At 42.4% G+C, this 25,131-nt stretch overlaps 1 protein-coding gene across 4 annotated transcripts in view; it reads right to left on the minus strand.

The window, feature by feature from the left end:
• Nucleotides 1-25,131, minus strand: part of LOC111952417 (S phase cyclin A-associated protein in the endoplasmic reticulum) — a 111,132-nt gene that overhangs the window by 15,802 nt on the left and 70,199 nt on the right. For all 4 annotated transcript variants that reach the window (XM_023971059.1, XM_023971058.1, XM_023971057.1 and 1 more), the window contains 4 exons: nt 14,576-14,699; nt 6,808-7,037; nt 5,006-5,161; nt 2,062-2,302 (listed from right to left, as the gene is read on the minus strand). In XM_023971059.1, the coding sequence (XP_023826827.1) occupies nt 2,062-2,302; nt 5,006-5,161; nt 6,808-7,037; nt 14,576-14,699 (751 nt within the window). The remainder of the gene's footprint in view (nt 1-2,061; nt 2,303-5,005; nt 5,162-6,807; nt 7,038-14,575; nt 14,700-25,131) is intronic.

Raw genomic sequence — 25,131 nt, forward strand, 5'->3', positions numbered from 1 at the left:
ACGCTTGGCCCCAGTGATGTACTGAGCCATACGCACTACCCTCCATAGCACCTTACGGTCAGATGACGAGCAGTTGCCATACCAGGCGGTGATGCAACCGGCCAGGATGCTCTTGATGGTGCAGCTGTAGAACTTTGAGGATTTGGGGACCCGCGCCAAATCTTTTCAGTCTCCTGAGGGGGAAAAGGTGTCTTGGTGTGTTTGGACCATGACAGTTTGTTGGTGATGTGGAAACTCTTGACCGGCTCCACTACAGCCCTTTAAAATTTTAAAATGGGGGCCTGGTTGGCCCTCCTTTTCCGATAGTCCACGATCAGCTCCGTTGTCTTGCTCACATTGAGGGAGAGGTTGTTGTCCTGGCACCACACTGTTGGAGTCGTGCTTGGCCATGCAGTCGTGGGTGAACAGAGAGTACAGGAAGGGACTAAGCACGCACCCCTGAGGGGCCCCAGTGTTGAGGATCAGCGTGGCAGATGTGTTGTTGCCTACCCTTACCACCTGGTGTCGGCCCGTCAGGAAGTCCAGGATCCAGTTGCAGAGGGAGGTGTTTAGTCCCAGGATCCTTATCTTATTGATGAGCTTTGAGGGTATCCATCATCTGTGGACCTGTTATGGCCATATGCGAATTGGAGTGGGGMTAGGGTTTCCGGCATGGTGTTGTTGATGTGAGCGATGACCAGCCTTTCAAAGCACTTCATGGCTACTGACGTGAGTGCTACGGGGTGGTAATCATTTAGGAAGGTTACCTTCGTTTTCTTGGGCACAGGGACTATGGTGTTCTGTTCGAAACATGTAGATATTACAGACTCGGTCAGGGAGAGGTTAAAAATGTCAGTGAAGACACTTGCTAGTTGGTCCGTGCATGCTTTGAGTACACGTTCTGGTAAACTGTCGAGCCCCGCAGCTTTGTGAATGTTGACCTGTTTAAAGGTCTTGCTCACATAAGCTACGGCGAGCGTGATCACACAGTCGTCCGGAACAGCTGGTGATCTCATGCATGCTTCAGTATTGCCTTGCTTCAAAGCGAGCATAAAAGGCATTTAGCTCATCTGGTAGGCTTGCGTCACTCGGCAGCTCTCGGCTGGGACTCCCTTTGTAGTCTGTAATAGTTTTCAAGCCCTGCCACATCCGATGAGTGTCAGAGCCGGTGTAGTAGGATTCAACCTTCGTCCTGTATTGATGCTTTGCCTGTTTGATGGTTCGGGATTTCTTATAAGCGTCCGGATTAGTCCCGCTCCTTGAAAGCGGCAGCTTCCTGCTTTGTTTTTTGCTTGTAAGCAGGAATCAAGAGGATAGAATTATGGTCAGATTTGCCAAATGGAAGGCGAGGGAGAGCTTTGAATGCGTTTCTGTGTGTAGAGTAAAGGTGGTCTAGAGTTTTTTTTCTCCTCTGGTTGCACATGCTGGTAGAAATGAGGTAAAACGGATTTAAGTTTGCCTGCATTAAAGTCTACTAGGAGTGCCGCTTCTGGATTAGTATTTTCTTGTTTGCTTATGGTCTTATACAGCAGTCTTAGTGCCAGCATCGGTCTGTGGTGGTAAATAGACGGCTACGAATAATATAGATGAGAACTCTCTTGGTAGATGGTGTGGTCTACAGCTTATCATGACTTCTATAATATTAGACATCGCGCACCAGCAGTTATTGACAAATACACACCCCAGCCCCTCGCCTTACCAGACGTAGCTGCTCTGTCTTGCCGATGCACAGAGAAGCCAGCCAGCTCTATATTATGAGGGTGCTAGTCAATAAAACTGTGAGAGAGGACATTGGTGACAAGACCTTTTCATGGCACCCCCTATTTGGAATGTCTGTCTGTGGAATGTGTCCAGCATAATACACCTACGTAACCAGCAAGACCAGTATACACTGTATGGTATGTGATGTGCCGGTATTGAAAAACCTGCCCCGCGGGCAGCATAACCTTTGGAATTAGAGTCACTGTAATTAAAACCACCTACTGGACCTGAAGGATGAGGGATTCAAGTGTGAGAATGTGTGCGTCTCTCTCTCTGTGTATGTACTGTACCTCAGTATGAAGTGGTGTGTGTGTGTGTTACCTGGAAGGCAGACAGGTCGAGCAGGGCGAAGCTGTTAAGGAAGCGGAGGCCCGTCAGGGCCACCTGGATGACCCCTGGGGCGTAGGGCTCCTGTGGGCCCTGGGCAGCCGGCTCAGGCAGGGCGGAGCTGTGGAGCAGGATGCAGTACAGAGTGTGTACCACACCCACCAGGTCTGTGGACTGCAGCAGGGCCGTCAGCCCTGTGAGGTCTGTACGCTTGTTGTCGAATATACTGGGAGAGCTGCAAAGGACACAGGCAATATAAATAAACATGTGACATGATAATTTAATTTCTGCTCAATGAACATAGTGACAGTGAAATGTTATATAGGGAAATTAATGATATCTGACTACTCCACATTATAAGTTCTCCAAATGTATTATTTATTATTATTGGTTAAAATGCTTCACTTCATTCTAAATCAAGTAAAAGTTCAATTCACAACATAGCTTTTGTCTGCCCTCACCACAGTGACCCGAGACTCAGGATGTAAGCGTGAAGGCAGTCTGGTCCTTGTGGCTTCTAGATTTACTCGCTAGACCAGGGTTATCCCTTCAAATATAAATAATAGGGCCTGCCCCATTTACACTGCATGGCTATCGGGTTAAGTGGAGTAACTGGTTACACTGAGTGAGAGGGAAGTGCAGTCTGGTGGCTGTGTGTGAGAAGGTGTCTATGCTCAGCTGTGCACTGAAGATTATTTAGGCCTAATCAAGGATGATCGCAGTTAAAAGCTTGGTCATTATCACTACAACCACAGACTGAGAAATTCCTTAATGGTACAGCAGTGACACAGAAATGTGACTGTTATTTTACACCAGTTCAGAATGTGAGTTTGCTCCTCCAAGCTGGGCAGAATGAACACAGGAATTTGGAAGTAGCTCTGACAGCTCATGGCAGTGGCTCATCCATGCCCTTGGCTGCAGAAAGCTTCCTGGCAAGATGCTGTGTACTCAGGCACATTTAATTAAGGTCCACCTTACATGACTGAAAGCAGCATGTTAGTGTGTCTTAGCCAGGAGGCAGATTAAAAGGGATTGGTAACATCATCCTCTCAGCACACATCACAGGTGAGAACAGAACGGGAGTATAACACTGATGGGATGGAAGGAGAGATCGCTCTGAGTTCCTCAGCTGCCCTCTTCATAAAACTCGAGGCCAGTCAATGTAAACTTCTATAGCCAGACTAACACCTGGCGCATAAGAGGAGTTTACCCTGATTAGCCCATGCTTTATAGATGGGAAAAGTATTCTGTTTAGCCCAGACTAATCATTGTACGAAATATACTTTCTCAAAGTACATTGACATCACTACATCGTAGTCAATGGCATCAGAGAAAACTCATGTCAAATGGCTCCCATTGTTTTACAATTAGGATTCCTGCAAACCCACAAGTTCCATAAGCTTGTGCTGACAGGGAATTTAAGAATACCCCTGCTACACAGGATGTGATTTGCAGGCAGAGAATAAAGGCTGTTTGACCTCTGGATGGAACCCACTATATGTTGGCCAACAGCTCTGTGTGGAAATTCCTAGCTCTGCAAGTACATGGTCTCTAATGCCAGTTAAACCCCTCGACACAGCAACTGGCATGGCAAAACATATTCCAGGACCATGGTATACATTCTCTCCAGTATAACCTCCTGAACACAGAGGACAGGGTAAGAATGGAGATAGTTGGCTGGATTAGCAGGGTGTTGATTATTACGCAACACTGCTCGGTCCGCTCATTAAAGTGGCGAGGTTATGGCGCTGTGTTTTCTCACAGATATTCAGTGACACAGTCATAGCAGTGCTCCCCTGTGTTGGTGTGAAGCAGCTGGGCACTGTTACAGCACACAGCAGCTGGAGAGGAGAGGTACACCAGCAGTACAGTGTGGGCACAGGAACGATACAGTCACAACATCTACAGTAAGTAAATCAGCCCTGGCAATAAAGACTTCTACACGGATGGGTTGTTCAGCAACAAAACCGATGCGTGTGCAACGTTTGGGCAAAACAACTGTCAACGCCAAAAGATTATTGAGATGGAAACTGTATTTCGTCTCCAAAAGTTTATTGAGAACATAAATAAATGTACACAATAAGCACTTGTCTCTCAAATACATCGTTACAGTTGTTGGTTAGCTTGCTAGCGAATTTAAGCCATATTAGCATAGACGTGTCATCAGTCGAAACGCTTCAAAACAAGACATGGTGTAAGAACAAGATAAAACTAATAAAACTAGCTGAAACGAGCCACTTAATATTCCCCTAATGGCAGCTTTTTGTCATTGTTTCTAGCTTTCTGACCGTTCAGAATCATAACACACACAGCCTTCTGCCCCATTGATGCAAACACATTTGTGACGTTGTCAGGCAACCCGTCTAGAATGCAAGGTTTTGGCAACAGACCAGCAATATTTAGAGTTAAAATACCTCTGTTCTAATTCAAACAATGACACTACAGAAACTAAAGGGATCAAATGTGCCCATATGACCACTGACGATATTTAACTATGAGGGCAGCATTCCTGTACTAAGGGTCATGCTATCTTCGTCGGTATTGTGTCTCAGTCTGTATGCTTAGCCTCTGTCAGCGGTGCCATTGAGCCTCTCTCGGGGCAGGTCACAGTAACACGTGGGTGGGCTTCCCCTGGCGTGCTGGAGGCAAGGGTTTATGGTGAGTGACAGAGCACGGGGGTGAAGTAGATGCCTATCTCGATCAACAGTAACGATGGCCTCGCCAGCGCTCAGACTAAAGGAAACCACTGAGTGTGATTGAAAAGGAGGCATTGTCTTTGTTTGAGCTCCAACAACAAGTCTTTATGGGATGGCCGGGCAGACTTAAAAGATCCAACGGTGAGTCACTCCTGTCATTAGTCTTGTGAACAGCCGTGCGTGATCACAGGGGGATGTCTGGAGAGGAGGGTCATAGAGGAAGGGAGACTGCTGCCACTCACCGGCCGGTCACAGTGAAGCACAGCTTACACATGGCGTGCAGCAGAGCGGTGGCCTGCTGGAGGAAGGCAGACATCTTGGGGCTCTCATCCACCGGGCCCTGGACAGACAGGAAGCAGCTGTACAGCTTATCAATCAGACCCATGTTTACCACATAGCTGAGGGAGGGACACAAACAAAAAAGGAGGATAAGAGTGAATCCACATGAACAAAACAACAAACAAAACCTTCACAATGAATAAATGAATGAAGTCTGTCCCGGTGAAATATGTTTTATCCTAACAAAGGCCCTCACTGATAGTAACTCACCGACAGCACAGTTGAAATGTGATCTGACCTAAGCCCTCTGTACTCCCTGTTATTACTGTGATATTTGTCTTGCCAATGGCAGGTCTCATGATCATGTTCCCTCTGCTCTCTCAGCCACAAATCACTGGTAACAGCATCATTAGATGGTGGTTGTGCCCCCGTGCCAGGCCAGAGACAGGCCCGACTGTCCGCTGACCTGTGGCTGCCTCACGGCTAAGGTATGCCTCTCCCACCACCGCTCAGCCCCCTTTAGCCCTACCCACCATAGGGACAGACAAGGAGGCTCAGCTGTCAATCACAAGACCTCCCAGATGTACCACACAGCTCAGTCAGGAATCAGGAAGCCAGCCACTGTACTACACTACAGGCATCCATCTATTCCTTTCCCTCTCCGGCTCCGCTTACTCCCTTAACTTGCTAGCATACCTTTTTGTTGTTGGGACTGTCATTCAAAATGGCAGCCTTCTCAAGTCGGGTAATTAAAAAAATGTGAAACCTCCACAAAAAGGTCATCTGACACTTGAACCACGGCAACTTGCTATGACTATCCTCTTCCACAGCTTCACCTAAGCTGAAAGAAGCTGGCCCATAGTCTGTTTGAAAAGCTGTTTAGTGTTCAGTCTTGCCCCGTTACACGCATCTGTACGTTTCTGACACTGGTAGGAGATAAGTATAGTACAAAGCCTGGTGAGTGATTGGTAATAAGAAATGAAGACGTAGAAGCGGAATGCTGATATTCTCTTTGTGTGATTTACAGTTCACCATAATGGGAAAGTGTTGCAAAAGTTAACATCTTTTTTGATCTTATTTCCTCCCTACCATTATATACATAATTTGAGGCAGTTGAGGTAAATCGTCCATTGCCTTGCAGGGATTACTAGACACCATTTTTCCTCAAGATCTCCCCTGTCTCCTGGGTTACGACTGGTACATAGTATGAGAGTTGGGCCTGTGCAGATGCTCTGGTCAAATGAATCATTGGCTGTGGGAGGGGATGGTTGGAAGACTCCACTCTTCCTGAAGGCTTGGGCCTGCCTTTCCTCACCGCCCCACGGTGCCAGGAGAGACAGCCCATAGCCCCTGCTACTCAAAAGCCAAGTTCAAGGGGATGTTGCAAACTTCCAGGAGTGTTCTTTGTTTATGTTGCCCTAAGTAAAAAAAGGACTTATTACTTTGCTGAAGATTTTGATCCAGAATGTGTGAAAAAGTACTATTTGGACACATGTCAGAGGACAACCTCTCTCACCCTCACTCAAAGCCCCTGAGGAAGGAGGAAACAAATACAAATACTGGGACCTATTCCAAGGGAGCTGACATTTTGTAGGCTATTTCTGACAGTAACTAAGTTATAATATCAGTGGTTTCCCACATCAACCCTGTCAGTAAGAAAGTGGAGGGGGGACATGGGAGGTGGTGGAAGAGAGGTACTGTGAAAGGGAGGAGGGCCCCAATAGAGCGGTGTGTGGTTTGAGAGAGATGAGGAGGAAGAGCTTACCTGATGAGGTCCTGGGCGCGGGCGTTGAAGGACTCTATAGGGGAGGTCTTGGTCTTGGTGTCTGGTGACATGATGCGAGGGGCGTCCCCGCGGCCACAGTCAGGGACATAGGGACGGAGAAGGCTCAGGACAGTGGCGCTGGTATGCAGCAGGCCGGTGGTCAGTCCCTCAAACACCTGCTTGTTCACACTGCGACCAAATATGGTCTTGTCTTCATCTGGGACGAACAGCTGAAGGAGGAAAAGACTGTGGTCAGTCAAAAGCTCTAAACCTCCACCATGTCACAGTCCAGTCTGTACCAGTAGCTCGATACCTGCATTCTCAAACAAGCTTGTATCACATACTGCACAGCGCATTCGGAAAGTATTCAGACCYCTTGACTTTTTCCAAATTGTTACGTTACAGCTGATCCTAAAATGGATTAAATTGGTTTTTTCCTCTCATCAATCTACACACAATACCCCATAATGACAAAGCAAAAACAGGTTTTTAGAAATGTTTGCATATTTATTCAAAATAAAAAAATGACATAAGTACTTTGTTGAAGAATCTTTGGCAGCGATTACAGCCTCAAGTCTTCTTGGGTATGACGCTACCAGCTTGGCACACCTGTATTTGGGGAGTTTCTCCCAGTCTTCTCTGCAGATCCTCTCAAGCTATGTCAGGTTGTATGGGGAGCGTCGCTGCACAGCTATTTGAAGGGCTCTCCAGAGATGTTTGATCAAGTTCAAGTCCGGGCTCTGGCTGGGCCACTCAAGGACATTCAGAGATTTGTCCCGAAGTCACTGTTGCGTTGTCTTGGCTGTGTGCTTAGGGTCGTTGTCCTGTTGGAAGGYGAACCTTCGCCCCAGTCTGAGGTCCTGAGCGCTCTGGAGCAGGTTATCGTCAAGGATCTCACTGTACTTTGCGCCCTTCATCTTTCCCTCGATCCTGACTAGTCTCCCAGTCCCTGCCGCTGAAAAACATCCCCACAGTATGACGATGCCACCACCATGCTTCACCGTAGGGAATGGGCCAGGTTTCCTCCAGACGTGACACTTGGCATTCAGGCCAAAGAGTTCAATCTTGGTTTCATCAGACCAGAGAACCTTGTTTCTCATGGTCTGAGAGTCCTTTAGGCTTTTTTGGGCAAACTCCAAGTGGGCTGTCAAATGCCTTTTACTGAGGAGTGGCTTCCGTCTGGCCACTACCATAAAGACCTGATTGGTGTCTGAATAGTTATGTAATAAGTTATAGTTATGTAATAAGTTATTAGTAAAAATGTATTAGTAAACATTTCTAAAAACCTGTTTAACCTTTGTCATTATGGGATATTGTGAGTAGATTTATGAAAATGTTTCAGAATAAGGTTGTAAAGTAACAAAATGTTATGCGCCGCCAATTATGCGCCGCCCCATGGGTCTCCTGGTCGCGGCCGGCTGCAACAGAGCCTGGACTCGAACCAGGATCTCTAGTGGCAGAGCTAGCACTGTGATGCAGTGCCTTAAACCACTGTGCCACTCGGGAGGCTCCACAAAACACTTCTTACGCAAAAACTTAAGACCCTTCTTAAGAAAAAATAAATAATTCACAAGATAGTTCGTAAGTGCAATTCCTCAACAATATCTTAAGATTTAATTATTCTTACGAACATCTCAAATATCTTCACAAATTTTTCTTAAGATGTTTGTTGCTAGTCAACCGATTTAGCTTGCTATCTAGATAGCAATGGAAATCATGTTAGCATATTTCCTACTGAGGTTACTGTTTTAAAACATGTTCTTGGGTTTAAAATAGATCAATACTGAAACTTTCAGATGAAGTTTGAGAGTGAATTAAACATGTTCAATTGATTTAATGAGCTTATTCTCTCACTGCCCTGAATTTAAGACAAGGGTTTAGCTATCTTGGAAGAACAACTCCAAAAACTTTATTTTCAAGAATCAAATTTCTTCAACTTTTTGCTTAAGGAGATAAATAAGAAACAGTGGAAAAACATTTCCAATAACGTTTTTGAGGAACAGCAACTTTGATTAACTTCTTTGGGATAGGGGGGCGCTGTTTTCACTTTGTAAAAAATCGTTCCCAAATTAAACTGCCTCGTACTCAATTCTTGCTCGTACAATATGCATATTATTATTACTATTGAATAGAAAACACTCTCAAGTTTCTTAAACCGTTTGAATTATATCTGTGAGTAAAACAGAACTCATTTTGCAGCAAACTTCCTGTTAGGAAGTGAAAAATCTGAAATCGGGGCTCTGTTCCAGGGCCTTCCTATTAATTTGCTTGAAATCTATGGATATACATGCACTTCATACGCCTTCCACTAGATGTCAAGAGACAGTGAGAGGTGGAATGGGGTGTCTAGCTTGATCTGAGGTCGAACAAGAGCTCTTGGAATGACGTGACCACTATTTCCTTTGTTCAGCAAGGCGCGGGAAGGAACCCTGGATTGCGTTCTGAAAAGCTTTCGTTATGACGGCTAATACATCCGGCTTTGATTTTATTTGATAAATGTGATAATATCATCGTAAAGTATGTTTTTTCAATATAGTTTTATCAGATTATTGAAAGTTTAATCGGGAGTTTTGGCAGTTTCCGTTCTCTGCGTGTGTGAAGATGGACAGCTTCGTGCCACTTGTCTAGCTTTGGTTGCTAATTCGACAGGAGAAAAGGACATTCTAAAACCAAACAACGATTGTTCTGGACAAAGGACCCCTTGTACAAGATTCTGATGGAAGCTCAGCAAAAGTAGGAACCATTTATAATGTTATTTCGTATTTCTGTGGAAAATGTTTAGTACTATTTTCCGCACTATTGCAGGCGCTGTCTCGCTATAACGTAAGCTGTATGTCGTACTAAAGTTATTTTTAGAATTCTAACACGGCGATTGCATTAAGAACTAGTGTATCTTTCATTTGCTGTMCAACATGTATTTTTTAGTAAAGTTTATGATGAGTTCTTTGATTAGATTAGGTGAGTGTCAGAAATATATCCGGATAATTTTGTGCAGTTTGGCTACGTATTCACATTGTAAAACCACGATTTGTACCGCTAAATATGCACATTTTTGAACAAAACATATCTGTATTGTGTAATATGATGTTATAGGACTGTCATCTGATGAAGTTTRTYAAGGTTAGTGAATAAATTTATATMTTTTGCTGTTTTTTTYGCTATCGCTACCTTTGCKGTGAATGAATGCGGTTGTGTGTTTGGCTATTGTGGTAAGCTAATATAATGCTATRTTGTGTTTTCGCTGTAAAACACTTAAAAAATCTGAAATATTGGCTGGATTCACAAGATGTTTGTCTTTCATTTGCTGTACACCATGTATTTTTCATAAATGTTTTATGATGAGTATTTAGGTATTTCACGTTGCTCTCTGTAGTTATTCTAGCTGCTTTGGTGATATTTGTGATTGTAGCTGCAATGTAAAACTATGATTTATACCTGAAATATGAATTTTTTTCGAACAAAACATAGATTTATTGTATAACATGTTATAAGACTGTCATCTGATGAAGTTGTTTCTTGGTTAGTGACTAATTCTATCTCTATTTGGGGGTTTTGTGCAAGCTACCTGTGCTGTGAAAGAAATGTCTGTGCTTTTTTGTATTTGGTGGTGAGCTAACATAAATATACGTGGTGTTTTCCCTGTAAAACATTTTTAAAAATCGAACATGTTGGCTGGATTCACAAGATGTTTATCTTTCATTTGCTGTATTGGACTTGTTAATGTGTGAAAGTTAAATATTTCAACAACAAAAAAAATTTGAATTTCGCGCGCTGCCTTTTCAGTGGAATGTGGGGGGGGTTAGCGGAACCCCGGGGCTAGACAGGTTAACTTTCTTCAAAAGTCTATAGTCAAGGAAAAATGGCAGTTAAGAAATTTATTCTTAAGAAGGTTTTGTGAATCTGGGCCCTGGTCATTTAAACCTCAGCCTGCCTTCTAGAACACAGACAATTGAGACGGAGGAAATATCCCTTTCTTTTGTTTACCGGCAAAGGCCATTTGTATTGGTTGGAATCCTGATACACCATGCCATAAACAACACACGTGTTATTGTATAATTCATCAATTGTGGGCCATAAATCGGTGATTAACAATCAGTGTGACATGGTTACTGTTGCCGTGCCAGACTGCTACCATATGAGAGGTCTCAGAGGTATTCCCTCTCTGGTAACAAAGGAAGCCAACCGAATACTGAGACTCTGTGGAGAAAACCACTGGACTGGAGCTAACATAGGGGAGGGTTCTGTATTAACCATCTGTGGGATTAACTAAATGCTCCCCTTACCCTCACCTTAGACAAATAAGGGCTGAAAGAGGAATCAGTATGCTCCAAGTTCTGACATGATTTAGTTATCCTAAACTCTTTATTACAAGAAGAGCACAAGCATCTGAAAAATACTCCAATAAATGTTTATTAATAAAGATATATTTAGAGAGATTCAGGGTATATAAAGACCAAAGGAATTAGTGATGGGGGGGTAGATAGTTACATATCGCAAAATTATTTTTGGACGATATATCGATATTTGGCTAAAAGTATCGATTTGTACTGTAGGTAGCAGTAGCTAGAGGTAGTTGGCTGTATTTGTGCCAAAACACCAGTATTTTTCCATCCTATAGCTCTTCTTTTTAAATAGTGAGCCAACATGTTTTTAGCAATTTTACTTCACTGACCGATCAAAACTTGTTTTCTCATGCTCTCTCTTATCTCTCTGCAGCAGACATATGGTGAGCAATAGGTTTGGAACATAAAATCGCAATAAAAATCACAGTATTGTATCGAAATACATTTTGAATCGTGAGAATCACAATACATATCGTACCGGTACCTAAGTATCATGATAATATTGAACTGTTAGGTCCCTGGCAATTCCCAATCCTAAAAAGGTATGGAGATCCTGTGAAAGGAGCACAGAGTGCATTTCCCCTTTTAGATATAGTGCCTTCAGAAAGAATTCATACCCCTTGACTTACTCCCCATTTTGTTGTGTTACAGCCTGAATACAAAATGGATTAAATATATTTTTTCACACTCACACAATACCCAAAAATGACAAACTGAAAACATGTTTTTAGAATTTTTTGCAAATGTATTGAAAATGAAATCTCATTTACATAAGTATTCACAACCCTGAGTCAATACTATGTAGAAGCACCTTTGGCAGCAATTACAGCGGTGAGCTTTCTACACCTGGATTGTGCAATATTTGCACATAATTATTTTCAAAATTCTTCAAGCTCTGTCAAATTGCTAGACAACCATTTTCAGAAATATCTCAGTTACATACACTACCGTTCAAAAGTTTTAGAACCACCTACTCATTCAAGGGTTTTTCTTTATTTTTTAATATTTTCTACATTGTAGAATAATAGTGAAGACATCAAAACTGTGAAATAACACATATGGCATCATGTAGTAATCCAAAAAGTGTTAAACAAATCAAAATATATGTTATATTTGAGATTCGAGAGTGTGCAAAGCTGTCATCAAGGCAAAGGGTTGCTATTTGAAGAATCTCAATTATAAAATATATTTGGATTTGTTTAACACTTTTTTGGTTACTACATGATTCCATATGTGTTATTTCATAGTTTTGATGTCTTCACTGTAGAAAATAGTAAAAATAAAGAAAAACCCTTGAATGAGTAGGTGTTTTGACCGGTAGTGTAAGTATTCACACTCCAGAGTCAATACATGTTAGAATCACCTTTGGTAGCGATTACAGCAGTGAATCTTTCTGAGTAAGTCTCTAAGAGCTTTGCACAACTGTATTGTACAATATTTGCACATTATTATTTTTTAAATTATTCAAGCTCTTTTAAGTTGTATGTTGATCATTGCTAGACATCCATTTTCAAGATTTAAGACAAAACTGTAACTCGGCCACTCAGGAACATTCACTGTCTTCTTGGTACGCAACTCCAGGTAGACGTGGCCTTGTGCTTAAGGTTATTGTCCTGCTGAAAGGTGAATTAATCTTTCATCTAGTTGTGTTGTTTGGAATATTACATTTTGTACGGGCTTCCTTCTTTTTACTCTGTCAATTAGGCTAGTATTGTAGATTATCTACAATGTTGTAGATCCATCCTCAGTTTCTCCATCGCAGCCATACATCTCTGCAACTGTTTTAATGTCACCATTGGCCTCATCGTGAAATYCCTAAGTGGTTTTCTTCCTCTCTTGTAACGGAGTTAGGAAGGACGCCTGTATCATTGTAGTGACTGGGTGTATTGATACACAATCCAAAGTGTAATTAATAACTTCACCATGCTCAAAGGGATATTCAATATCTGCTTTTTTATTTTTACCCATCTACCAATAGGTGCCCTTCTTTGCGGGGCATTGTAAAACCTCCCTGGTCTTTGTGGTTGAATCTGTGTTTGAAATTCATAGCTCAACTGAGGGACTTTATAGATAATTGTATGTTTGGGGTACAGAAATGAGGTAGTCATTAAAAAAATGATGTTAAACACTATTATTGGAAACAGAGTGAGTCCATGACTTGTTAACAAATCTTTACTTCTAAACTTATTTTGGCTTGCCATAAAAAAGGGGTTGAATACTTAATGACTCAAGAAATTTCAGCTTTTCATTTTAAATTAATTTGTAAAAATGTCAAAAAACACAATTCTACTTTGACATTATGGGGTAGTGCGTAGGCCAGTGACACCTAAATGTAATCAATTTTAAATTCAGGCTGAAACAAAATGAGGAARAAGTCCAGGTGTGTGAATACTTTCTGAAGGCACTGTAAGTGACATTTGTGTGTGTGTTGTAGAAATAAGGAGATTGTCAGGTAAAACGTCTGAAAACATCTCATTTAGACTAATGGTTAGGGCAGCATGCTGACAGCATTAGTAAATCCACCAACATTCTCCACAAATCTAATTAAAAAGAGGGACAAGCACCGACGGCGGCACTTGCTACCCCCACCCACTTCCAAACACAAACACACGTGCGCACGCACGTACACACACGTTTTTACATGGACTATTCATGAGCCCCATATTTGTCACTATCCAACACAACTTGAAAAGTTCGCATTGTGCTGTTCAACATGTCAGTCGTCAGAGCAGCTGTGGGAATATGTTTTATATAAAACTGAAGTGTACAGGCTAATCTCCCCCTCTGTGCCCTCAGGAAATATGACAGCTTTGGATTGGAACTCAGGGCTGGAAAAGGAAGCCCCAATAGAGTTCATGTAGGTAGCAAAGGCCATGTCTGTGCCTTGTCTGGTTCTGTGAAGTGTGCAGCCGCCACCGTTAGATGTTTGGAGTCGGCTGATGTTTACAGTCTCAGAGAGTGCTGAAGGATATGGGCTGACAGGTAACCCAGCCGCCATATTGCCTCCCTGACAGGCTGCTCTTTCCCTCCCTCTCTCATTCCCTAATCTGCGTGGCTAAGCCTGTGGCTGTGGCAGGGCCAGGATTTATACTGTAGCGTGTGTCTCTCTCTGTCTTTTATTAACACAGTGCCAGGAAGGAATAAATGCTGGTGATGAGGTCCTAGTTTTTCAGCACTTAAGTGTTGCATGTAGCCAGGAGGAGAATTTACAGAGACATTGGAAGGGATTCATTAAACAGCCTGGTCCTTGGGTAAACTAGCTGCAGTTTCGATCATGCCATGTCACCTTCATAAGTATCACACAAACTTTAGTGACTCAAGCAAAAATAATATGTGTTGTTTGAGAGAACATATGTTAATTAATGTTATATCAATAATGGTAGTAATAGGAGATGTTTTCTATGGTGTGGTGAAAGGACACTTACTGTAAGCTGATGTAGCAGCAGGTCCATGAGGAAGGCTATCTTGTTGCTGAAGATAACATATGTGCAGTTGAGGTGGCAGCGAGAGCATGCCAGATAGTAGGTGTTTATAGCCGCACATAGAGACCTGAGAGGAGAGAGAGACAAGAGGGAGAACAAGATGAATCACTTGTCACAAGTAAAACTAAATAGTTCAAGGCAGAATGTTACGCTCTATACAGCTCATTCAAAACAACACGAGATACAGTGTAGGAGTTTATCACGGGCATTGACAAGGCTCTCAAGTGATCAAGAAACCAAAACGCACTACACCAAATGTGTGGTTCCTTAAAAGATTGTTTTATCTTTGGCAGAGTTGAAAGCATATACATCACTGACAGCAAGAGACGGAAAGCAACATTCAGGAACCCAGTTATAGTAACTACTACTTATGCTTACAACGAGACTACCTCACTAGTCAACTCCTTATCCAGAGTGGGACAGTAATAAGACAAGAGATCTGCATAACCAGAGAAGCTGCTGGATGGAATCTGCAATCACAGTGCCAGGCAGTCCAATCTGGAGTCAGATCCTGTAGTGTTTCCTCTGTGGAGATAAGGCCATTCCTCTCAGCAGCTCTTCAGCTCAGAGCCCCAGGCCACAGCCAGGCAGAGCAGAGCAGTGAGCGGAACATGCCTCTGTATTATGTCTGCTTTAAACAAGCCCCAGAGACGATTAATGCTACAGATACCTGATGAATCATTCTACTCTGACTGCTGCTCCCCCTCGCCCTTCTTTCATCACTTAATATTTTCTGACAACTGTATATTTTAGCCAATAGCAGAGTGGCGTGTCCTATCTSCTCTGAGGAAGAATGGAATCTGGCTTTCCTATTCTAAAGTAGGCCATGTTTATTTCAACTGGTAAACATTTTGATATCTACCGCAACCTTCACATCTGCAACGCATTTCCACTCCAACCTAGTCGGCATATAGAGAGAAAATATCAGAGACTGATGTAGGCCTAGGTGGATAGGTCTGTCAATAACTTCCTCGTGACCAAAATATTCCAGTTGTTTCATATGCTAGTTGGCAGATCTGTCATTTGCTCCATATCATTATTGACAATGTAGTGTAAAGCTGTCAGACATAGAATGTGGTGATAATGTGAGAAGCATTACATTGTGAGTTATGGGAACATTTCCAAATAGTCATTCAAGGTCTGGTTAAGCACGCCAAGACTTGCTTACTAAACATTTTTACAGTAAGAATCTTACTGTATGGGTATCATATGCCATATGTGTATGGGCTTTCTAGCCAAATAAAATGTTTGGGTCTTTTCCACCAACATTTATCAACACATTCCTGAGAAAACACAAACCAAACCTGGTGTGTTGATCCCCGTTTCCACCAATCACTACTTAATGACATCTGTTTATGTGTCAAGCACCAAAACACATTCATTATGTTATATTGATATAAAGTATATTATTAGGGGCGGTAGGCAGCCTAGTGGTTAGAGAGTTGGGCCAGTAACCGAAAGGTTGCTAGATCGAATCCCCGAGCTGAGGTAAAAATCTGTCGTTCTGCCCCTGAACAAGGCAGTTAACCCACTGTTCCCAGGCAGTCATTGTAAATAAGAATTTGTTCTTAACTGACTTGCCTAGTCAAACAAAGGTAAAATAAAATTTAAAAAACGAAATGAAATGGAGTGAAATGGAGTGGTTAGGATAAGACAGCCATCATGGATGAGTGGAACGATAACACAACCTCTATCGGGCCAGAGTGAAGTAACGTGAGAACCCCACCAAACTGTGCTCTCTGGGCAGCCGACCAGCACCGGGGCTGCCTGCCTGACTGATCACCCCCCCCCCCCAAAAAACCAGATCCATGATTGAGTAACTCGGCAAGAAGTCCGTTTTTCACTGACATAATTCCACCATCATTAGAAAGACTGTACCAATTGAATGAAATACTAGTTTTCCTCTCAGTCTGATGCTGCGTTGCTTAGATATATGTCCATATCAAATCAAATGTTATTTATCACATGCTTAGTAAACAACAGGTGAACAGTGAAATGCTTACTTACAGGCCCCTACTAACAATGCAGATAGAAAAGAACTAGAACAATTAACGTACAGAGATGAAACCAAGCCATTGTCATTCCCATGCCTGACACAGTGGGGAGAAAGGCCATTTCATATGAATATTCCTTCAGGTACTGTGATGGAATGCAATAGCAGGGTGTCAGGTCACCTGGTCAAATGACAGGGTTGGGCTGATTCTGTTACAGCTTCGACATGAAAAGGCCTGGGAAATCTATAAGACGTTATACAAATTATGAGGAGAGGGATAGCATCAGAGCAGTCAAATGGAACATGAATGATAACCTTACAAAAAAAAGGCACGGTCAATATTTAAAAAATATCTTGTAAATATTAGGCTACAAAAGCAACGCTTGCAATAGGCAAACACCATCTTCACAGTGTCCATAAAAACCTGTCAACCATAGCACCCTGTTTTTTCACCATGTATAAGTAGAGGTTGCCCTGCCCAGAATGTCTTTATCCATGTAGGGAGATGGGGGGGGGGAAGAGGCCAGTCCCCAGGTGGCTGCCACTCTTAACCAGCAGATTAAAGGGCACATCCCCAATTTATTTACTCTAATCTTATTAGGGAGAAAAACAGCCGTCGACTGCTTCCAGTCTCTACAAGAAACCCATGTGAGAGGAACCAAGATGGATCCAAAGGAAAATGTTGCTGTACAAGTTAACATTGCAAATGTATGCTGAAAATGTTCCATCTAACTATACAGAATGCACATTTCATTTTATAGCAGTTCATCTATTAATCATTATATTGATGATTTTAGTCTTTAATTCAATTCCATTCCCATTAGAATCACCACTAGGTTTGCAAAAGGAGGGTATATTAAAGGAAACTTTTGAAGGTTTACTGGTAAACTACAAGAATTGTGGTAACTTAAGGATTTTATGTAATTTATCACAAGACATCTGGTGGCCCTTTTGGGTACTTCAAATGATCCTCTTTGGCCTTTTGTGTGGCCTCGTCACATGTAAAATAAATACAATAATCAAATATGATTTTAAAATAAATAAAAAATAGAATGACAAAGTTGTAAAACATTATCCTAAATATAAATCWATTTATTGAAAACTATTTGTTTTTAATATGAGGGTTTCGGCATGATATATCCTATATATATATATCATGCTGAAATAAAGGTGTAAGTTATATATACATGAAAATAATACCATTGTTGATTAGATATTTTTTTCATTCATTATTTTCTCTTGAACCATATGGTCCATCTACTAGAAACTCATGGACACAGATCTACTTTTTTAAATAATATATGAATAATTTTTTTTTATACACAAACACATTTAAGAAAAATTGTATTATTATTTATTTTTTATTCATATATAGTATAAAATAAGTATATCTGTGTCCATGAGTTTCTAGTAGATAGACCATATGGTTCAAGAGAAAATAATTAATGAAAAAAATATCTAATCAACAACGGTATTATTTTTCATTTGACTCCACAACTCTTCCAACTATAGATTTTTTTCACAACTGCCAAACATTTACAATAAAGAAATATATATACACACACACACACACATACATATATATTTACACATGTATACACACACACACACACACAATATACTGTATATACAGTGGGGCAAAAAAGTATTTAGTCAGCCACCAATTGTGCAAGTTCTCCCACTTAAAAAGATGAGAGAGGCCTGTAATATTCATCATAGGTACACTTCAACTATGACAGACAAAATGAGGGACAAAAATCCAGAAAATCACATTGTAGGATTTTTAATGAATTTATTTGCAAATTATGGTGGAAAATAAGTATTTGGTCACCTACAAACAAGCAAGATTTCTGGCTCTCACAGACCTGCTAACTTCTTCTTTAAGAGGCTCCTCTGTCCTTCACTCGTTACCTGTATTAATGGCACCTGTTTGAACTTGTTATCAGTATAAAAGAACCTGTCCACAACCTCAAACAGTCACACTCCAAACTCCACTATGGCCAAGACCAAAGAGCTGTCAAAGGACACCAGAAACAAAATGTTAGACCTGCACCAGGCTGGAAGACTGAATCTGCAATAGGTAAGCAGCTTGGTTTGAAGAAATCAACTGTGGGAGCAATTATTAGGAAATGGAAGACATACAAGACCACTGATAATCTCCTCGATCTGGGGCTCCACGCAAGATCTCACCCCGTGGGGTCAAAAATGATCACAAGAACAGTGAGCAAAAATCCCAGAAACCAACGGGGGGACCTAGTGAATGACCTGCAGAGAGCTGGGACCAAATAGTAAAAAGCCTACCATCAGTAACACACTACGCCGCCAGGGACTCAAATCCTGCAGTGCCAGACGTGTCCCCCTGCTTAAGCAGTACATGTCCAGGCCCGTCTGAAATCTGCTAGAGAGCATTTGGATGATCCAGAAGAAGATTGGGAGAATGTCATATGGTCAGATGAAACCAAAATAGAACTTTTTGGTAAAAAACTCAACTCGTCGTGTTTGGAGGACAAAGAATTCTGAGTTGCATACAAAGAACACCATACCTACTGTGAAGCATGGGGGTGGAACATCATGCTTTGGGGCTGTTTTCTGCAAAGGGACCAGGACGACTGATCCGTGTAAAGGAAAGAATGAATGGGCCATATAATCGTGAGATTTTGAGTGAAAACCTCCTTCCATCAGCAAGGGCATTGAAGATGAAACGTGGCTGGGTCTTTCAGCATGACAATGATCCCAAACACACCGCCCGGGCAACGAAGGAGTGGCTTCGTAAGAAGTATTTCAAGGTCCTGTGAGTGGCCTAGCCAGTCTCCAGATCTCAACCCCATAGAAAATCTTTGGAGGAGTTGAAAGTCCGTGTTGCCCAGCAACAGCCCCAAAACATCACTGCTCTAGAGGAGATCTGCATGGAGGAATGGGAAAATACCAGCAACAGTGTGTGAAAACCTTGTGAAGACTTACAGAAAACGTTTGACTCTTCATTGCCAACAAAGGTATATAACAAAGTATTGAGATAAACTTTTGTTATTGACCAAATACTTATTTTCCACCATAATTTGCAAATAAATTCATTAAAAATCCTACAATGTGATTTTCTGGAAAGAAAATTCTCATTTTGTCTGTCATAGTTGAAGTGTACCTATGATGAAAATTACAGGCCTCTCTCATCTTTTTAAGTGGGAGAACTTGCACAATTGGTGGCTGACTAAATACTTTTTTGCCCCACTATATATATATATATATATATATATATCACAAACACATATATATTCATGTATAAAATTACCAAAAATACCATAGATTTACATAGATTACCCGTTATCTTCTGGAAATTTGGAAGTTTCGGGTAACTTTGGTAAATTACCGGTAGCTTTGCAACCCTAATCACCACACTCTCAACCAGAGTCAGATCTGGAGTCATGAACTTCCACTGACTTCTCACAATCGACTCAGTCAACTACTCATGTAATGAGCATGCAATTGCTTTGTAACACAGCTAATCAGGCATGTTTTAGGCCCGCTAAACAAATGGCGACTGTCAGAGGCACGTTTGAGTAATGTCCTTACAGCAGCTCATGCAATGAGCAATCTCGGTAATCCATCTTTAGCTCCCTCCCACCTAATTGAGCTTAATTAGCATGACACCTGATATCATCCCTGTCCCTGGAATCTGTCGCAGTGCCCCCTTGATGACAGCCTATTTCAAAGATTTTGAGGAGCAATTTGGTAAGGGGCCATGCTATTCCGTCTCGTGTTACCCATGCACTATGTAGGCTGCGTTGGTTGATCCACGTATGCCAGTCCATCCTAACAGGCAGCATACCTCCACCTACACAGCTCTGGGTGCTCATTTGACAGCATGCCACACCCACTGCCGGAACCAAGGATTTGGTGCCTGCACCAACCGCCAGACTACACCCAGCGGGAGATACAACGGGTACATTGTTAATCTGGGATTAATGAAACCTTATTTTGTAGACGTGGGATTAGGTTCCACTGACGGCCCATACTGACAGGTTGCGGAGAGAGAGAGCAAGAGAGAGGAAATAGGAGAGAGGAGAGAGAGATGGTGCTTCTACACCTGTATTGCTTGCTGTTTGGGGTTTTAGGCTGGGTTTCTGTACAGCACTTTGAGATATCAGCTGATGTAAGAAGGGCTATATAAATAMATTTGATTTGATTTGAGAGAGAGAAGAATAAGAAACTTGGAGAGATGAAGATAATTAGCAGTTCAATCTGCTCACCTACTCTAAACTGCTTAACCTCAGACGGTCGGCCACAGCAAACCACCCTCCTGTTCTGATGAGGCCATAGACACACACAGCCATCTCAAGCCAGGAGCTATTGTAAAGGGCTAGATAGAGACTAAAGACACAGACTGGACTAGAGCACACAGTATTCTGGGCCAGCCCCCTGGGACAACCATACACCGTGGAGCCCTGTGGGGATCACCGTGGGTGGCCGACAGGCTCGGACATGACAAGGGGGCTGGGGGATTGGGAGTGTCACTGATCTCTGTGGCTGAATTAAAACTCTTAAATTTAAACTATCCCAGAATCCATAGAGTATCCCAGGGGCTGATAGACAGATGGCTGGGAAGGGAAAAATTAGAGCGAAGGTCAGGACCCCCCCGCAGTATAGTACTGCCCCAATATCCCAGAAAACACTTAGGGCTCAAGAGTATTTAGAAGTATTTTCTTAGTGACATAAAAACACAACAGAAACAGCATAATAGTTTAGGGTACTGGGAAAATACCAGGTAGACTCCCCTGACAGGTAAATGTTTCCAATTTTCAGAAGTCTTCCCTTATTGCAAAGATAATAGGACATCATCCATGTAAAAGACTCTTTATGCTTTTGTCACTGGGTTATCAAGCAGGAGATCGTTCCACCTGAACCTCAAGCTCACGTTTCCCAACATCTCAGTGCTTTTCCTATGTGCCCAGTCAGGCCTGACCATGGAAATGCTGCAGAAATTTGACCAACTTCCAGATCAGGTTGAATCCCTGCTTTTCAACAGGGAAAATGTGTGTTCATGGAAAGAAAACTAACCCTAAGCCAAAATACAAGGTGAGGAGCAAATCCATTTCCTGGTGCTGTCAAACAATCCCTTCATTCACTGCTATCTAAATGACACTCATTTGATTCTTCTGTTGATCTTTCCGATACCCTGAGTGCTTCCAAGACGTTCCACACTGGCTGGGTATGAACTGGGAGTAATCTGATGAGCCTTCATGCATCACACACTCACACCATATWACGACATCCTGAAATGAAACCTAAGGTAGCAGCTTTGATTACACAGCATACACTCAGTCATGTGACTGAGGTGGGTAACTAACTATGAGTGTTTTAACATGCAGTGTCCTAGCATAGCAGTGTCACTGGACTATTCATTTTTATTTAACTAGGCAAGTCGGTTAAGAACAAATTCTTATTTACAATGACAGCCTACCCCGGCCAAACCCTAACCCGGACGACGCTGGGCTAATTGTGCGCCCCCCTATAGGGACTTCCAATCACAGCCGGTTGTGATACAATCGAACCAGGGTCTGTAGTGACGCCTCTCGCACTGGGATGCAGTGCCTTAGACCGCTGCGCATATCGAGAGCCTTCTCAGAAGTTAAGACCTCTCTCTAAAACTAAAAAGCTTAAATATAAGCTGGTTTCATTTTCAATGTGGTAGAACAGGGGCCTGTCATCACTTAGATAAAACAGATACCAGATACCACAGTCATTTTGAATTGTATCATCAAGTGTCCTCTACCGATTCTCTCAAATTCAACTCAAAAAGTTATACGACCTCTTCAGCCCTTCGGGTGGGTCAGTCTGTCTGTTCTGACGCTAGCTTCTCTTGTGCTGAGCCCAGACATCACTGGGATAAACTCCCCCCAGTCCTGCCTCTCTCCTCCTCTACTACCCAGTGACCCCTACTGGGAGACACAGGGACATGTCCCATAAACACACAGTAGTTGACACAAGGTTGGAATACTTCAAGAATGCATCCATCTTTCCTTGATAGAATTACACATCTGAGAAGAGTCAAATTTGTTAAAGTAGTGATGTGGAAACTTTGCTTTTGTTAATTAAATCATGCAGGGATTTCTCCAAAGTGAGTAAGGATGTGCTAATAAAGATTGAAAAACAGTGCCAGAACGGCATCTACGTTTACCCCCCCCCCGTCTAACCACACCTCCAGACTGGGGCAAAACATTTCCTCACCATATAATAATAATGATGCTGAAGATAAGTGTCTCCAGAGGCAGAGAGAGCAGAGCTGTGGTTTTGCCTAGTGAGGATCTGTGATCATTTACAGCTTGTTTTAGACAGCTCTGCCCCCTCCTCCCCAAGGGAGCACAACACACTCTCCACTCAGAATCACAAAGAGAAAACACATTCACACAGAGTAGGGCTCACACTTGCAAGGTCTTGAAGAAGATACGTAAAGCTTAAAGAGCAGTGATACTAGCAAGAGCAATGTGCGGGTTTCTTCTTTTTTTCTCATCTTATTCAACTGTTGCCATGCACCTGCTGCAGAGATAGCTCAGATGTGCGAGTGCCTTTTCAATTTTGAGAGAGTATTGTTAAAATTCCTCTAACAATGGATGTATATTTTTTTCTGTTTCAACTAGCAGGGTTCTTATTTTTTCTCAAAAATACTCCTTCACCTTGAGATTTGAATATGCAAATTTAACAGTAAGAGTGTGATAAAGGTAATCCAGGTGGAGAACAATTAAGGATCATCTTCACACACAAGACCATTTGGTTTATGGATGACTTTGCAGGTAAAAATCTCTGGTATATCATATATACTGTGTTATATTGATGTTAATGAGAGTTGTTGCTCTGCTAGTCTAGACATGGATCCAGCGGCCACAGGGTTACACAGGGACATTAGCCGAGCCTCAGAGGAATTAGCTCATTAATGTAATGGTAACAACTAGGAGTGGGCCTCCCAGGGGGGTAATATTACCCAAGCATCTCCGACTCTGCAGTTGACTTTTTTGTAAATCACTCAGCTTATCTGAGAGGAGGCGATCAATACGGCAGCATTACTGTAAACAGATAATGTAGCAAGCGCTGGGGGTTAGTGTCTATCTCACAGACGCCGACCATTACGCCATACAGCCACCCAGATGAACAACAGTGATTAGTGGACAGACGGGCCATGTCCTTGTGTTGAATCTCATCACTGGCTCCCAATATTCCCATCCCTTGCCCTTACATTTCCTCTATATTGTAAATGTGTGTGTTTATATATAATGAATGTGGGTGTAATACATGTTTAACCATGTACAGGGCTACGATGAGTGTGGGCTGGATTTTATATATTTATTTTATTTCACCTTTATTTAACCAGGTAGGCTAGTTGAGAACAAGTTCTCATTTGCAACTGCRACCTGGCCAAGATAAAGCATAGCAGTTTGACAAAAACAACAACAGAGTTACACATGGAATAAACAAGCATACAGTCAATAATACAGTAGAAAAAAATAAAACAAAAAGTCTATATACAGTGAGTGCAAATGAGGTAAGATAAGGGAGTTAAGGCAATAAATAGGCCGTATTGGCGAAGTAATTACAATATAACAATTAAACACTGGAATGGTAGATGTGCAGAAGATGAATGTGCAAGTAGAGRTACTGGGGTGCAAAGGAGCAAGATGAAGAAATAAATACAGTATGGGGATGAGGTAGTTGGATGGGCTATTTACAGATGGGCTATGTACAGGTGCAGTATTCTGTGAGCTGCTCTGACAGCTGGTGCTTAAAGCTAGTGAGGGAGATAGGAGTCTCCAGCCTCAGAGAGCTTTGCAGTTCGTTCCAGTCATTGGCAGCAGAGAACTGGAAGGAAAGGCAGCCAAAAGATGAATTGGCTTTGGGGGTGACCAGTGAGATATACCCGCTGGAGCGCGTGCTACGAGTGGGTGCTGCTATGGTGACCAGTRAGCTGAGATAAGGCGGGGCAAGCCAGTGGGTTTGGCGACGAGAGTGAAGTGAGGGCCAGCCAACGAGAGTGTACAGGTCGCAGTGGTGGGTAGTATATGGGGATTTGGTGACAAAACGGATGGCACAGTGATAGACTGCATCCAATTTGTTGAGTAGAGTGTTGGATGCTATTTTGTAAATGACATCGCCAAAGTCGAGGATCGGTAGGATGGTCAGTTTTACAAGGGTATGTTTGGCAGCATGAGTGAAGGATGCTTTGTTGCGAAATAGGAAGCCGATTCTAGATTTAATTTTGGATTGGAGATGCTTAATGTGAGTCTGGAAGGAGAGTTTACAGTCTAACCAGACACCTAGGTATTTGTAGTTATCCACATATTCTAAGTCAGAGCCGTCCAGAGTAGTGATGCTGGACGGTCGGACAGGTGCGGGCAGTGATCGATTGAAGAGCATGCATTTAGTTTTACTTACGTTTAAGAGCAGTTGGAGGCCACGGAAGGAGAGTTGTATGGCATTGAAGCTCGTCTGGAGGTTAGTTAACACAGTGTCCAACGAAAGG

Source organism: Salvelinus sp. IW2-2015, linkage group LG26, assembly GCF_002910315.2.
Source record: "Salvelinus sp. IW2-2015 linkage group LG26, ASM291031v2, whole genome shotgun sequence".
Classification (NCBI taxonomy): Eukaryota; Metazoa; Chordata; class Actinopteri; order Salmoniformes; family Salmonidae; genus Salvelinus; species Salvelinus sp. IW2-2015.